This window comes from Drosophila virilis, chromosome 4 (genome assembly GCF_030788295.1).
Source record: "Drosophila virilis strain 15010-1051.87 chromosome 4, Dvir_AGI_RSII-ME, whole genome shotgun sequence".
NCBI classification, from domain to species: Eukaryota; Metazoa; Arthropoda; class Insecta; order Diptera; family Drosophilidae; genus Drosophila; species Drosophila virilis.
This window is the reverse complement of record NC_091546.1, coordinates 20,237,771-20,253,258: the sequence shown is the minus strand read 5'-3', so window position 1 is coordinate 20,253,258 and position 15,488 is coordinate 20,237,771. Positions and strand designations below refer to the sequence as shown.

Here is a 15,488-nt window from a genome sequence, read left to right as displayed (position 1 = left end):
TGTCCTACAAAATGGGAAGCAGGAAAAATATTTTTTTTTGCGCCAGCCGCTTGGCCGCCTGCCTTGCTAATTGCCAAAAATCATTTTTCAAGCGTGCAGGTCTCCGTTATGATTTTTTTTTCCTTTTATTTTCAAAAATACTTTACATCCAGTTTTCGTAGCTGCGAGCACGTGGCTACGGCTTCTGCTCTCGCTCCGACTGGTTCCGGGCTTCAGTTTGGCCCGTAAATTCGCTTAATCAAAAAATAAACAAACTTAATAAGCAGCGTGCGTGGCTTCGTGCCTCTGTTCCTGCCTCCCTGCCTCGCTGTGGTCGCTTTGATGCAGCGCCACGCCCCCTGTGGCTTGGCGCTTCTCTTGTGGATCCTCTGTTGCATGCGAAGCACCAAAATTTCAACAACAATGGATACAACACAGCGCTAGTTCGTTCGCCCTTTTGACCCAGCTGTACTTTTATTTTGTATGGCTTTCATAAGGTGTCCTCAGATGGAAACTCAGATACGTTTTTATTCACTTTTGCCAAGGGCGCCCCATATTTTTAAAGAACTTTTGGGAAAATATCATAGCTCAAAAAATAAAGAATAATTAATTGTTAGCATTAGTATTTTACTATTATTGTTTTTATATACATATTATTTATATTTGGCATAAAAAAAAGATAGATATCATTTCTTACATTTCATTCTATAATTATATACAATATCATCTGTAGAAATGCTTTACTAGCTTTTGTTTTAATTGCTTTTCTTTTTTTTTTACAATTTAAATTTTATTTCGATATTTCTTTGCCATTTATTACTGAAGCATTTTTGTTTTGTTTTAAAAATGTTTTTATGAGATAAGTTAAGACTCTGTTTCTAAACTATTGAAAATTTTGTAAATATTAAAATGGGTTTATCATAATTTAAGTATTTCACCTCGATGATTTTTGATGTTTTTATTTTATCTTCATATTTTTTGCTAATTACAGAATAATCATCCGCCAGCCACGCGTTGGGTAATTGGTTTTATACACTGATTGACAGCTGTAAATTATAATCTAAACTGAAAACTCTGTTTTGCATATGAAACATAAATCAAAGGGTAAGCTACAATTGTTTAAAAGTTTTGAAATGTAATTCCTATTATATATTAGACATAAACTTTGGACTCTTTTCTGCTGTAAGTTTCGTTCTCTTTACGATTATGTGGCAATTGTGTGCAACATTTTAAAGAGCCGATCCCACGATTTTTTCCCAATAACTCTCGACTATAAATCAAACTAGAGGCCGGCCAGTACCTATCCTTCTGCCCACACACCCATTCAAAAACCAATACTTCACTAATTGCTAGGCTTAATAGGCATTAAAAGCAATGCCCAGCAGCGGGCCCATGTCCAGGGCCGAACAATGCCCAGCTGGGCAGATCTGGTGGAGATGGGGTAGGCGCAGGGGGCGCAGCGCGGCGCACGCACAGGATAATAAGCGCACGCCAGGATGCTTTTGTACAGTGCCTGGGCAAATAAAATTAGAAATTTTACGTTTTCAAAAGCGGCGCTGAATGGGAAACGGTCCTTACTCTGCGCTTTAAATATGAAAGCAAAGCGGATAGTGGTGTCCCCTCGAGGGGAGGGAGTAGACGATGGGTGGGTGGGTTTTTGTGGATTGTGTTGCTATAGCTGTAGCTGTAGCTGTATCTGTAACTGGAGGTTGAAATGTGAGCCACGCCAAATTGCATAAAATGTGTAAAAGTTGCAGTTGCAGCTGCTGCCTGTCCCGTTTTATGCCTAGTCCCCGAGTCCCAATTCAATTCCCCCGCCGCACACCGCGAACACCCGCTCACGCCGTGCGGCCCAAACAATTCCATGAAATTAGCTAAAAGTTCTTCTGTTGGACCTCGAAAAGAGGAAGCCATTTTTAGGCTCAAGCCGCGAGCGATGAATAAAGCACAAATTGTATAACAGATGTGGGCTGAAGAGCCGAAGGGAGTCGGAATAAGCACAAGAAGCAAAATAGCAAGAATAAACTAGGGAACACGAAGCAAAAAGTAAAAAAGGTGCAAAGGCTGTCAAGATTTCAAGAAGAAGCACGTGAAATGTAAAGCTCACAATTCTATGCCAATTTTAATTGAGTGCAAACGGGAAGCGCAGTGGAAGTTAATAAGCTGAAAAGTGGACTTAACGAAGAAACACAAGAGTGGGGAACACTTGAGACTAGCTGTCGAAAAGTGGACAGTTTAGAACAATTGTTGGCAATTAAAAGGTGTACAAATGGGGGATAAAAAAAAAAAACAACTACCAGATAAAATGTTGACAAGCAAATTTTAAATTGAGCTATAGCTATTTCAAGAACCTCCGATTCAGCTTTTCTCCTTGGCTGGCCGGGAATAATTTTTATATGCATATCTAAGCCAGCATCAATTAATTATTTCGCTTAATTTTGTTTAAGTTTCTTTACTACGACTGAAATTTAACTTAAAATATTACTCAAATTAATTTCATTTACAAAATTTCGTGAAATATTGAGTGGGGCAGAGAAAAGTGCCTCGCACATAATTGAAAATCATTTGCAGAACGTGAAAGCAGCCTGGAAATCTCTTAAAGCACCTCGGGTCACGCGATTTAAAAATGTCGCCGCGCGCGAAATTGAAATTGAAATGCAAATCTCAAATGCGAGCACAGTTTTTATTTTTGTTTTTGTGCTCTTCTGCCCGTGGCAGCGGATGAAGCGCCTCCGTCCCCTGGTAGCTGGCACAGAGCTCCTAGTCCTAGTCGAAATGCCAGTCACGTCTGGCGATTTGTAATCGAAACGAATCTTATGGTCATGACAGAAGTTTTGAAGTTTGCATAGCAGAGAATCGCCTTAGCAATGAGGAACTGGAGCTGACAGTGAGATGCAACAGTGTTGAAAGATTTAAGTGCGGAATTGCCGGGGCCCTCGGTAAGTCGAGTGGAAATTGAAGCCGGGCACAAGATAATGAAAAAGGCAATTGCTAGCTTAGTTCGTGTACAAAAGAATTGCAAGTTTTCTGGATTATATACAGAAACAAATATAATATTCATTATATGAGAATAAAGGCTTAGATAGTGTTATTGCAAGGATTAAAGGATTTATTTAAATTATCCTTTTTTCAAAATATTTATCCCTGCTTGAAAAACATAGTATTTAATTCTTTTCAATTGCAATTTGGTTGCAAGCTAATGCAATGATTTCTAATTATGACTTTTTACTAGAATCGTTCCATTCATTTGGAAAGTTCAAGTTTTCAATTAGCTGACAGGCCATTTTCTCCTATTGCCGCCCTCCCTGCCGTCTCTTACCCTTGCCTTTGTTCTATCTGCAGCAATGCGCATTGAATTCTCGTTTCGATAACAATTAAAAGTTTCGCATTTGAGAAATTAATTTAAAACAATTACAGAGCAGAGCACAAAAGGAGATGAAGGGAGTGAGAGACAGAGAGAGAGAGAGAGAGAGAGAGAGAGAGAGAGAGAGAGTGTTTGTTTGCTCGGTCTAGTGAGAGTGAGAGAGAACTGGTCGATTCTGAATTTGCTGTCATTGATGCAACTTGCAACTTGGCAACATAGCAAAAATTGGCAAGCTGTAAAAGTTGCCTGCCCGCCTGCCACTCGGTGGAGCACCCCATTTCTTGTATTTTCTGAGATTCAGAGCTATGCATGCATCCTTTTCCCTTTTGTGTGTCAAGTTTCATGACGCTGACCCAATTTGCTGGCTGACTTTTCATTTTCACTCGCTGCCATAACTCCTCAGATATGGGGGGTCGAGTCCGTTAACTCCGGCGACCATAAAGCGACAACGATGCCATTGATGGCTCTGGTTGCAAGTTGCAAGTCGCCAGTTGCTGGCTGCAAGTACGGGTGCATGGCATTGTCCCTGCTTGGATGCTGATGTGGCACGTTTATGAGCGCACACTGAAAAATCAGCGTTTTCTCTCGTTGCCAAATCAAATCAATTATCGCCAAAATCAATTACGCCAATGACAGAGACAGAGAGGGACAGAGCAAAAGAGAGCAAGAGAGCAAGAGAGAGAGAGAGAGAGAGAGTGTGCCACAATGGTTTTCTGACAGCTTTTCTTCGAGTCTTTCTGCCAATTTCATTGCACACTCTTTGGGGGGCAGGTGTAAATTCCCCAAGGCTTCGCATTGTTGTTCTTGTTGTTGCAGCTGTTGTTGTTGTTCTGGTTGTTGCATGCATTCATTTGGCACTGCCGCCCGGCGGCGCCAGCTACACGAGAAACGCATCCATCACGTGACTTGTTATGCCTGACATTTGATTTTTGCATGCGGTGCCCCCAAGATGGAGTTGGAGTTGAAGCTGGTGCACCAATGGAAATAACTGAACTGGAAAAGCGGCAACAGGAGGCACCTCTGCATGGCGGGCGGTGCATGACTTAAGCTGCAAATCACCCAAACGAGCGTGTCCAAAATGTCCACATGGCTCCTGCACGGATTGCCAGTTGTTGTTGTCGTTGTTGTTGTTGCTGTGGATGATTTGCAACAAAGCAACAACTGCTGCCTGGCTATTGAGTATCAAAGAAACAGCAACTTGTCCAACTGCTAGCACTGGCATTGGCTTTTGGGGTGCTTGAAGCTACGTGGAGCTCTGGCAGCTGGAACTCTGCTGTGGCCCGCTGTGTATTTGAGCTTGGGCGTGGGTGAAACCAAGCTGTTTTCTTGTTACATTTCGATACCTGGGCACTGTTTTTGCGGCTTTTGGTGCTCGCTTTGTGGCAAACCGTGGACAACATGCAAAAGTTGTTCGTCAGCCATCGGGTATTTATGCGCCAGTTGGCTAAAAGCTTGCTACAGATTTTATTATCCATCCCTGCCAACTGGCTGGGAATAGCAGATCTCGGATCAAAATTGTTAAATATTTATCAAATTAACTATTGTCGGGAAAATATTAATTTGTGTGCTTAACACTTTTAACGGACTCCTAACAACAATAGCTATGCCAATATACATTTTTATACAAAATTTTAAGTAAATCAATTAAAATTCAAATTAAAGTCAAACAATGCAATTATGCAATCAAAAGACTGTCTTAAAATTAAAATATTTATGTGCTGTATAGTATAATAAATTGATGAATATTCGAGTACAATAATAATTAAACCTTATAAATATTATGAGCACATTTTAAACCTTTCGAACCTTCATAAAAAATCGAATTATTTAAGCGCCCCACTAACTTTTACAACTTGAGTATATACAAACACGATTTTGAGCGCCCCGTAGCATCAACAACCGATGCCGGAGGGGCAGCGATATGCTTAAAATGTTAGCGACCAAGCCCTATATAATCATATATCAACAGCAGGCACAAATCTAGGCAGATGCCATCGTAAAAAACTCGTAGCACAAACAAAAGATCAATGGAACTGACTGTGAATGCCGTTGTTGTGTGGACCGATACGAAAAGTTTTGTTGCTGCTGCGCCTTAATTAAAAACCAAAACAGAATTTGTTAGGGCCATGCCATAAAAATGAGAATCTCTTGAAAGAGCAGAGCAAAGAGTTGTAGCTACTTGGAACTGTTTTATGGCCCAGTGCATGCTGCATGTGTATGTCCGAGCTCTTTGGGGTTTTTAACCAAATTTATTGGCTCATTAGGCATTTTAGTTGTGGGCATGTTAACTTGGCATTTTAATGGCGTTGAGGCCAATTCACCAGGCTCTCTACCACTCTGCAAACAACCCCGCCAACGCCCAAACCCAAAAAACTCGGTGCTCTGTTTGCTGAAATTGCACTTTCACTTTGGCTTCGAGTTCTTAAACAATGCACAAAAAATTTAAGTACAAAACTAAAAACTTTCGACTTCTACAACTTGCCAAACAAATGAAGTAAATTTTGCATTTTCGCGTCTGCTTAAAACTCCTTCTTCTACTAGTAGCCCTCTCTAGGGTATTTTAAGTTTCTCTTGAAACTTGTAACTGCACATCATTTTTTGAGCTTTTAATTTTAATTATTTTAAAGATATTCACATCTTGAAATCACATTTAAAAATAAGTTAATCATAGTATAAATAAAAGAATGAAAATATTTACGAGCTAAGAAACATTATATATATCAACTTTTAACTGCTTTTAATTGAACCGCATTTTTGTTGCAATTCCAATTTTGAAATTCGAGAGTATCTGCAGTTTGTTATGAGCTGGCTAAAATGTTGTTTTCTATTTATTTCACTCTTGTTTTTTGGATGCTTGGTTCATTAAAAGTTGCTCCTGTGCCGTTTTCAATTAAGCTACAGTGCCTGAGGCTAGTCAATGCATTGATTTCATTTCGGCTGGCCTAATTGCAAATTAGCTCACTGGAAAGTGCAGTCTTGGCCCTCCCACTTTCGCCTACAACACACCCCCCACGTTCCTGCTCGACTGCAGGTCATCAACTTTTCTCTGAATATTTTGACAGCCGGCGGAAATCGCTTGGCAAGCAATTAGAAACTGTCAAAAATAATCGATAGAAAACAACAACAACAACAAAAAAAACGAGCAAAGTGCTTAACCCCAGGAATGCAACTTACAAATTTCTATGTCAATTTGGCTGCCATCAATGTCAAGCGGATTTTCGGGTAAATCGACAGTTCGGCGGAGCTGAAAGAGTTGCTTGGCCCAGCTCATTTGAATGTAACAAGAGTTCTAGTTACATGGGTCGCGGTGGCAGTGGGGTAGGGGAGCTGCAGTGCACCCATGTCACTTGACAGCTTAGCGCATAATTAAATAACAGTTCAAGCAGCAACAAGAATAACAACAATGACACACACACACACACACACACACTTACCTTTTCATTGTTGTTGTTGTTGTCATTTTGACATTTGTCGCTTTTGATTTAAATTTAAATGCCACATCGTGGCAACTGGCAAATGCAACCGAAATAAGTTTTAAATCGATTTCATTCAGTTGCTGCTGTCAGGCAAAAAGTATCGACTTACAAACAAGCCGAGGGCACAGTTTTCAAATGTTAAAGCTGTGGACTTGTCTCTCCGAATGGGACAAGGGCGTGAGATTAGATTGCGAGACGAGGCAGGTACGAAGCAGGCGACTTTTAAAAGTCACTTCCCATTACAATTCAATAAATATTCAACTATTATACGAATAATTGTTTAATATATGCCAATTTTCATTTTAGTTTTTGGTGTGTACCGTTTTAATTTATTTTAATGTTGAGTTTTTGAGTTGTAAAATATAAAATTCATTTAATCAATGAATTTTACATGCAACATTTTCTACTTAAAAAAATTGAACACGCAATTGACCCACATGGAAATTTGGGCTTTTTATTGTAAAATGTATTTGTGTATATTTATTAAGAAAAATATATTTTCAATCGATATAGTACATATTTAGTAGAGCATTGCCAAAAAAAATGTATGGCATAAATATTTATTATGTAAACTTAATTTTTTTTATTAAAATTTCAGGCAATTCTTGAATGCCATTCAACAAGCTCTTGTTTGGATTAACTCTGTATTTATTCTGTTTTTATACATTGATAATTTCCATAAATTGAAAAATTTGCAAAAGGTGAATGGGATGTCCTGTTATTCCCAATGTTCTTAGTAATATTACAAAATAATTGTCGTAATTTCTTCAGAGTCCTCAGCAGTCTAAGATATCTGTAGAGCTGAAAGTGGTCAATTATTACAAAAAAAAAACGTAATCCTTTACATTTCAAGAACTCATGTACACTCCATTACTTTACGTTTATCAATAATTACTTCTGAGACCTTTTGTGTGATTGCGGCCTTGACTCCTTGCTAGCGACAAATGATATAACATTCTCTATGTGCCTTGACTTTGGATTCACATTGAAAGCATCTGCGTTGGCAGCGTCATAAGCAGGACAAAGCAATGGACCATTAAATAATTACTAATGGGGCCCACATCAAAATTGATGATAACCGACACTTGACAAGACCGAGCCAGGATCTTTGCTAGGCTCCTTGGCGGCTGTCCATCAAAATGCCGCCAAAATGTCATAATCTGCGACATATGCCACGTACTCGAAGCGAAAATAAAAAAACAAAAAGAAAAAACAGAACAGCAAATACACATATAAAGATAAAAAGCCAGCGCAAATGCCTAGACCACAAATAACAAGTGAAAACGGAAGCTGACATTTGACGGGCAGCACAGCGCAGTAAATAGGCTCGGTCGTAAGGAATAAGAAAGGACAATGGCTTGAAAAATGACAGCCGTCGGGATGCACGGCTGCCTGTTGCCACTGGCCTTTCTTGGCCTGCTGCTGATGACGGCGCCCCGAGGCAGCAGCTCGTCCTTAACCGAAAGTCAATTACATAATTACTTCAAAGCAATTTCTCAAGAAAAACAGCGCTAGGCTACCTGAGACCGCTCCTTGTCCTTTTTTTCACTTTTTCCTTTTCGTTTCTCTTAGTGACTTTTGGCCGGTTTCCCCTACCCAAATCCTCTTGCGGCCTGACCGTGTCATGTGTGTGGGCCCCTATCGGAGGCAACCGACTACCGAGTCAGTGGCCGCACCTTAACCGCAATTCTTTCCCGGCTAATGATGCCTAATGTGACCTTTTGGAAGATGGGTTTTCTCAATGGGAAAATTTATGCGACCCAAAGCATTGAAAATTTGTCGGCTCAAATTATGGACCAGGTTGGGTTTTCTTTTCCCAATGGCCATTTTATAGTTTCCACGGCGCCTTTGTAGCTGCCTCTAACATTGCACAAGACCACCAGAACACAGGTGCCGTTTGTATACAATTTTTTTTTTGTTTATTATAAAATCTACAGCGGGTACATGCACATTGCCATTAAGCTTGTCACGTGAGAAAGAATTGGGCATTAATTTGTTTGGCCTCGGCAACAGATATCACCTTTATATATATATATATTTATGTCTGTTATATACACTACTAAAGGATTACGATAGGATAAGTAAGGCTGGAGTATTTCAAACTTCTCTATAGTTTCATGGTTGCATTTCCATTCAAAGTTAGTGAATTTCTACTTCGGCTTTAAGTCCATTTGGTATCCGTTTTTTATACGTTTTTATGGTCCGGTTTTTATGTTCATTTTGTTTGGCCACAAAACTTTCAACTTTTAGCGCCACAAGTTGTCACCATTTGGTTTTTGGAAAAGTCATAAAATCATTTAAATAAACAAACCGTGGCGTATCGCAGAGTTGGGGCTGTTGCCGGGTTTAAGCACCGGGTTTTTCGCGACCCTTTCGCGTTGTTGGGTCACTTTTGTATTTATTTACGGCTTTTGCATTACTGACAGCGCCCAGCTGGGCATGTCTACGCCCACATTGGCTCCAGCTGCAACTACGTGCAGCAACATATAAAATTTGCATTAAAATTACTTTGATTACAAATTGGTTGTCGCATTCAACCGACAATGCGCGCGACAAAAAACGCCTTTCGTAAATCCCGCGCGTTTTTCAGTCACAACTATTTTTTTTTTTTTTGTTTCATTTTTATTTTCAGTAGCGAAACGTTTTGTTATAGCTGTTGCTGAATATCGATGGGCAGCATATTAAAAAACGGAAGCTATTTATGCGTAAAGTATTGTATTTTTAAGGATTATTGATTTTATTTGGCCAACACTTTTTGCCCCTCAGATTTGTGCACTTTTTATTATGATTTCGGTCTCTCTGCGGCCAACTATTGTGGAGAGGCGTTTTTAAATCGCTCTAAGAGGAAAGCCAGCTTAAACAACCATTCAGCAAAGTGTTGGCAAAATAACATAAACAAATATTACAGTAATGTTTAATTATACGACTCTTGTTCAAACAAAACTTAGCGAAGTGAACTTAAACAGAAAAACCTTAATACAAATAAATTCATTTATTTTTTATTATGTGTTAATCGTGCATTCATACGAATGTTTAACCAAATCAGGTTACATACTTATTGTCCTTTTCAAAATTTATTTAATATTTATTTTTGTAAACTTGACAGACTCGAGGGGCCAAGTACCTGTTCGACAAAGTAGCAATTTTTTCAATTTAATGCCTCGAAACTTGGTTTTGGCAACCCCTTGATTATTGTTATATTGGTAAAAATAGCCTTCCTAAACCTCTAATAATAATAATTTGATGTCTTCAACATTTGGTGTGTGTTCACCTAGAATGAACATTCTCTGCAATAAGCGTAGGCGCATGATGGTAAAAAATGTATTCGGCTAATAAATTGTTACTGGCTGTGATCTGGCAATGACCACAACCAATAAAATGAATTCGGCCGTTGCCCAAACCTGGAATTCATGAAATTTCCATTGCATAATTCATTTGGCCAACAAATTGATTGGAATGTTTATGCGCTTTCGCAGCAATTCAATTTACGCAGCAACAAATTTGAATTACCTACAATCGCTGCGCCTGCCCCGCCACCGCCCCGCCCAACCGGGCGGTACCCACAAAGCAAAACAAATGAAATGCAATACCAGAGGATTGGCGAATAGTAGAAGGAGAGAACGTTGCCAAACAATGCAAAAATTGGGAAATCCAGAGTTGGCCGCTGCAGCTGGGGCACGCGTCGCCCATGTCTCTTTGCCATAATTCACCACAGAACACATGAAAGTAATTTAAAATTGTGAAATTCAGAGCCATAGCCATAGCCACGTGGAAACGTGGAAAATACATTTTTGACAGACAAACCGCAGCAAACGATTTTCCCACGCAACCTTCCTGGGCAATATATATAATCGAAATTGAATTTGGGCAAAGTGCGCGAAAAAGTTTCGAGCCGGGAAACCGAAAATGCAGTTTCCCATCGTTAAAATGCTGAACCGAAAGTAATTGCAATTGCATGAGACACGTGCGGGGTGCAAATTGCCAGAGAAAGAAGCAAAAGTAGGCTGTCGGGGAGGCTGCAGTCGGGGTTGAGAATACTCCTGTCCGTGTCCTGATTGAGACATATCAGTTGCCACTGCCACTTGAGGTTGAGGTTGTAGGGTAGGTTACGCATATCACACGCATCATGAACAACTACAGCCTGGGACAGAGCCAGGGAATGGGAACGGTGCGTGGTATGTGGTACGGGGATCGTCGTATCCCCTGCGGCTTTATGAATTATGCGCCGACTACTGCGTAAAATGTTTTCATTTGACAATGCCCATGACGCGGCAAGTTTTTGTATTATATACATTTATTTTTTTTGCTATTCCACTCGACAGAGATTCCTGTTTTTTTAGTATTGTTGGATATGTTAAGCACTTGAAAAGGTTTTCAATGGAAATGCGTTCTTCTTTTTAATGTTTGTCAAAGGAACTCGGGATCGTGAACATTTCTGAGCATTGTGTTGTTCCACATTTAATTAAACAAACTGCCAACAGCGACACATTAATGGGAACAGTTTTTGGGTAAACAGGCGGGAATGGTAAAAACTAGTTTTTTTTCGGTGGTTAGAAACAGGATTGCAAAACAAATAAGTTGAATGAAATTCATATGCATGAGGTGGTCCTAAAGCGGCGCATTATGCAATTAAGTAAATTAAAGATAGATAAATATTTAGAAAACATATGCATGAGAAACGAATGTTAAATGTGGATAAATGCAGGATCGATCAATATCAGAGAGTGAACACTCGAGTGAAGAGGGAAGTTGCTTTTTTTCTCTACTTAATCTAGCCTAATGAATATACATTGAAAAATTTGTAAACGGTTTTGAGAGAGTTTTCTATTTTTGTGAAAAGATTCACAGTTCAAAGAAAAAGAATTAAGAATTACACAGTTTTTCCTTATGCAAGCATTTTATTATGCATATGAAAGGGATCAATGTTTAAATAGATTATCTTATTATAAAATGTATTATATGCGTTTAGGGTATTTATTATATTCGACTTATTCTTTCTATAAGCTCTTCTTTCAATTAATTGGTTTCGTTCATTTTTCTCAGGCAAATAACATTCCATCATATGAAATTGTTTGCGGGGTTTCATCCAACAAAGCTGAAAATGTTCTTTTTCTATACTTTTTCCACTTTTGTTAGCCACTTGCTGCTAGCCATGAAAATGCCCAACTAAGTGTAAATCGTATTTTCATTTATAAATATTTTAAAAGTATTTCGTTGGTAAATGGAACAACAAGTGCACATGGTATTTTCATATTTTATATTTTTAAACATATTTTTGCATGTTTGCACTCGATTTTGTTGATAAAACTCTAATGAAATTTTTGCTTTCTCACCTGGCAGTTAATAAAAATGTAATTGGACGAGTGGCCAATGTGAATGCCAAACGCAGAGGAGTCCAATAAACAATTCCAGCCTTAATTACAAAATAATTCACGCGTTTTACAATAGTATTGTCTGCAAATGTTATTGGTGGATCCTAACCCTGCATACTCAAAGTCTTGGCTCTCGTATCTCGCCTCATTGGCAGCGCTCTGCTCCACAATTGGCATTTTCATGCAGAAAAGTGCAAACACATCTACATGCAACAATTGCACAGATTTCTGGGATGCTTTTCAATGTTCTTGTTTGCTGTTTTTTTTTTTTTTTATTTCAGTACAAAAAGAACCCGAAACCGTCTACGTTCCATCGACCACGTTGGGCTGGGCGCACGGCTTGAGTGTGGTTAGGAGGGGCGTTTGGAATTGAGGGTTTTCAGCATGCCTTTTCCGTTTGCTATTTCAATTGAAATTTGCTTATTGCAAAATGTTATTTTGTTTTCAGTGCGCACGTTGGATAGTTTGAAGAATTTCTAGTTTTTTGCAAATTATACTGTTGAAGTGTATGGGAAATATAAACCCAGACAACAACATTGCGACGTGCAAAAGTATTTTGTGAATTTGTGTAATAAAGTTGCCAAGTATTTTAGCAGCAAGCCCCTTCCCTTCAGTAATAAAAGATGCAGTCAAAAACGAGTTTTGGCTTCCACTACTTAGCCAGAAAATATGAAAGTATTTAAAGGCTATTAATATATATCATATGACTTACTCTTATTTGATACATACTTTTTTCTGGGCTGAATGGTTGTCTATTCTAAATATAATATTCCCCCAACATATGAACATTATAAAATTGTAGTATGGTATGTTGAAATATACGTTCACAATCAGCCAAGTGCTTTATTTGGTCAGATAATTAGTAGTGTTATCTATAGAACATTATCTAGAGTCTTTAAAACGAACTAACAGCTTTATCAGTGCTTAGTTTTTGTAGACAGGCAAACATATTTTAATTTGAAAAGCCTAGCACCAGATGCAATAATATATAAAAAAAATAAAATAAGAATTTTATGTTTGGGTGTCTTCAGCTTAAGATTTTTTTATTTTTTTAGTTTTCTGCGCTTTACCGAACAGTTTTCTATATAACTTAGTCAAAATTACTTTACTTACATAAATAAATACGAATAAGATAGTAATTAACAGCGCATAAACATCCAAATTATTGGCTGATATGTAATTCATGTGTACCAACGGACTCTGCAAATGAGGTGCACCATTATAACGCAGAACATACTCAGTCCAATAGAGCACACTCTCATGGGCAGAGATTGGTCGATCGCGATAAAGGGAGGAAAAGGTCTGTACTTTCTGTGCGTACTGAGGGTTATTCAAGACCTGCACAATAGTCTCATGGAAAGGCTGCTCTTCCAGTGTTGCTAAACTCAAGCTGAGTCCAAACCCATCTTTGACCATCTTTTCAGCATTGTCAGGCTGATCGCCAAACACAGGCAGCGCCAGCATGGGCTTTCCATGATACTGGGCCTCTGTGATGCCGCCTTTACCTGCGTGAGTTATAAAGAGCTTAATCTTGGGATGAGCCAGAATGTCATCTTGTGGCAGCCACTTAGAATAGAGTATATTATCTGATTTGCCAGGTGTCTTATAGAGATTTTCCCATTTCCAAATGACTCTCTGCTTGAGTTTGGACAGAACATTGAACATGTTCTGGACTGTGTCGGGTTTCAAGTGAGCACCCTTTACATTGGAGCCAAGGCAAAGGAGGATGGCGCCATCTTTGGCGTCGCTCAGGAAATCGGCAATTGTTTTTGGCAATTCATCTGGTTTATCTTTAATTTGAATGCCGCCCACCTCTACTATTCCCGGCACATTGGGTCTGATGGGACCCTCGCTGGGGGCATGCGAACTAAAGAATGTAAGCGAAACGTTCTTAGCCAGATCTTCATAGGGGGGCATGTTTGGATCATCGCCAAACACTTTTCTAGAAATATATGATTATTTAAAATATTTGTCGTTCGTGAGGTTGGAAATCTTGCTTACTTATAATCTTTGGCATCATTGTTTTCCAAAATCCACATGAAAATACCCATAGCGCAGGTTGTTATATAGTTTTTTAATCGCTGTGAGAATGTCATTGGCTGACCTTTTACACTGATTCCAGGCAGTGCCGGCACATGTGAATCCAACTGAGGATTGCCCAGCATTTTATTAAACAATTGATTTGGTGGCATAGTGGCTGCTAATATCACTGGCACCTTCAGCTTATGGGCAATGCCAAGCTGATAGTTGTTCAAGAAGTAGCCAATCATAACCAAATCGAACTTGTTGTCCTTGTTTTCATATAAGTTCTTCACTCGCTGGTCCATCATGGCATCTCTCATCTTCTCAAACATTAACTTCATTTGGCCCATAACCCGGAACATAGAAATGACCATGTTGCTGTTATCGCTGGCTACCATTTTGCCTATGGTTGCGCTCATCATACGTTGATCCTCATCGGAGAGGGGCACCTGCACCACATTTATAGCTTTGTGTGTAATGGGCGGCTTCAGTATTGTAACCACAGTCACATTGTGCCCGTTCTCCGCCAGCACCTTGACCATGGACATTTGTACAATCAAATGCGATGGACTCAGACTCGTAAAAACGCCCAATATATTGGCGCTTTGGCTGCCGCTGATAAAAACAGCGGCAACAATTGCGAGTAGCAGAATGCGATTAGTAGCACTGGCCATGTTGCCGGAACGATCGTTGAGCAAACACTGTTTGGCAACGCGGCCAACGAAGCTCTTTAAATTGGCATCGATAAGGCGAACTTATCGCGAACCTGCCTGACAGCACCATCAAACGTAACAGCATTATCTTGTGGTGAAATTATGAGCTACAATAGCTTTTGCAGTGAGTGTGGTCATGATCCAGTGCATACCCTAAGCCAATAGAAGGCTATTAATAGATCTATATAAAAAAGAGTCTGTTTGCTCAACCTGTTTGGCTAACCTTGGCGTAAAACATAAGGAATTTAATCTAAGCAATATATATATATAAATATATATATGTATATAAATATTCAAAGCTCATTTGCATCACTATCAAAACGCTGTGTTTTACAGAAAGCGCTTGCAAACATATATCAGCTACAGATAATAAGCGAAACGTAGACTCTGTTAATCAGTTACGCATACTTATCGAACAGACTGTCGTTTTAAAATAGTTATTGCCGCCAAAAAGTAGCTGGCATTATCAGCTTGACACATTCTATTGCAGTCAATTTTGAAAATCATTGTTAACTCAACAGTATTCAATATTTAAATGTTCATTGTGACCATCAACAATAGT

General features: G+C 39.1%; 1 protein-coding gene across 1 annotated transcript; it reads right to left on the bottom strand.

Annotated features, from left to right (window-relative positions):
- Positions 1–13,196: 13,196 nt before the first annotated feature.
- On the bottom strand, positions 13,197–14,902 carry LOC6628688 (UDP-glycosyltransferase UGT5). Its single transcript, XM_002051316.4, has 2 exons — positions 14,193–14,902; positions 13,197–14,133 (listed from the first exon to the last, which is right to left on the bottom strand). Exons 1-2 carry the CDS (start codon positions 14,885–14,887, stop codon positions 13,224–13,226), a joined length of 1,605 nt encoding a protein of 534 aa, XP_002051352.1. The 5' UTR covers positions 14,888–14,902; the 3' UTR covers positions 13,197–13,223.
- Between the last annotated feature and the right edge of the window lie 586 nt (positions 14,903–15,488).

Bases quoted from the DNA above. Each gene is read 5' to 3' on its own strand.
- LOC6628688 (XM_002051316.4), bottom strand. From the start codon at position 14,887: ATGGCCAGTGCTACTAATCGCATTCTGCTACTCGCAATTGTTGCCGCT. The intron at 14,134-14,192 runs GTAAGCAAGATT...ATATATTTCTAG, and splicing joins AATGATGCCAAAGATTATAA to AAAAGTGTTTGGCGATGATC.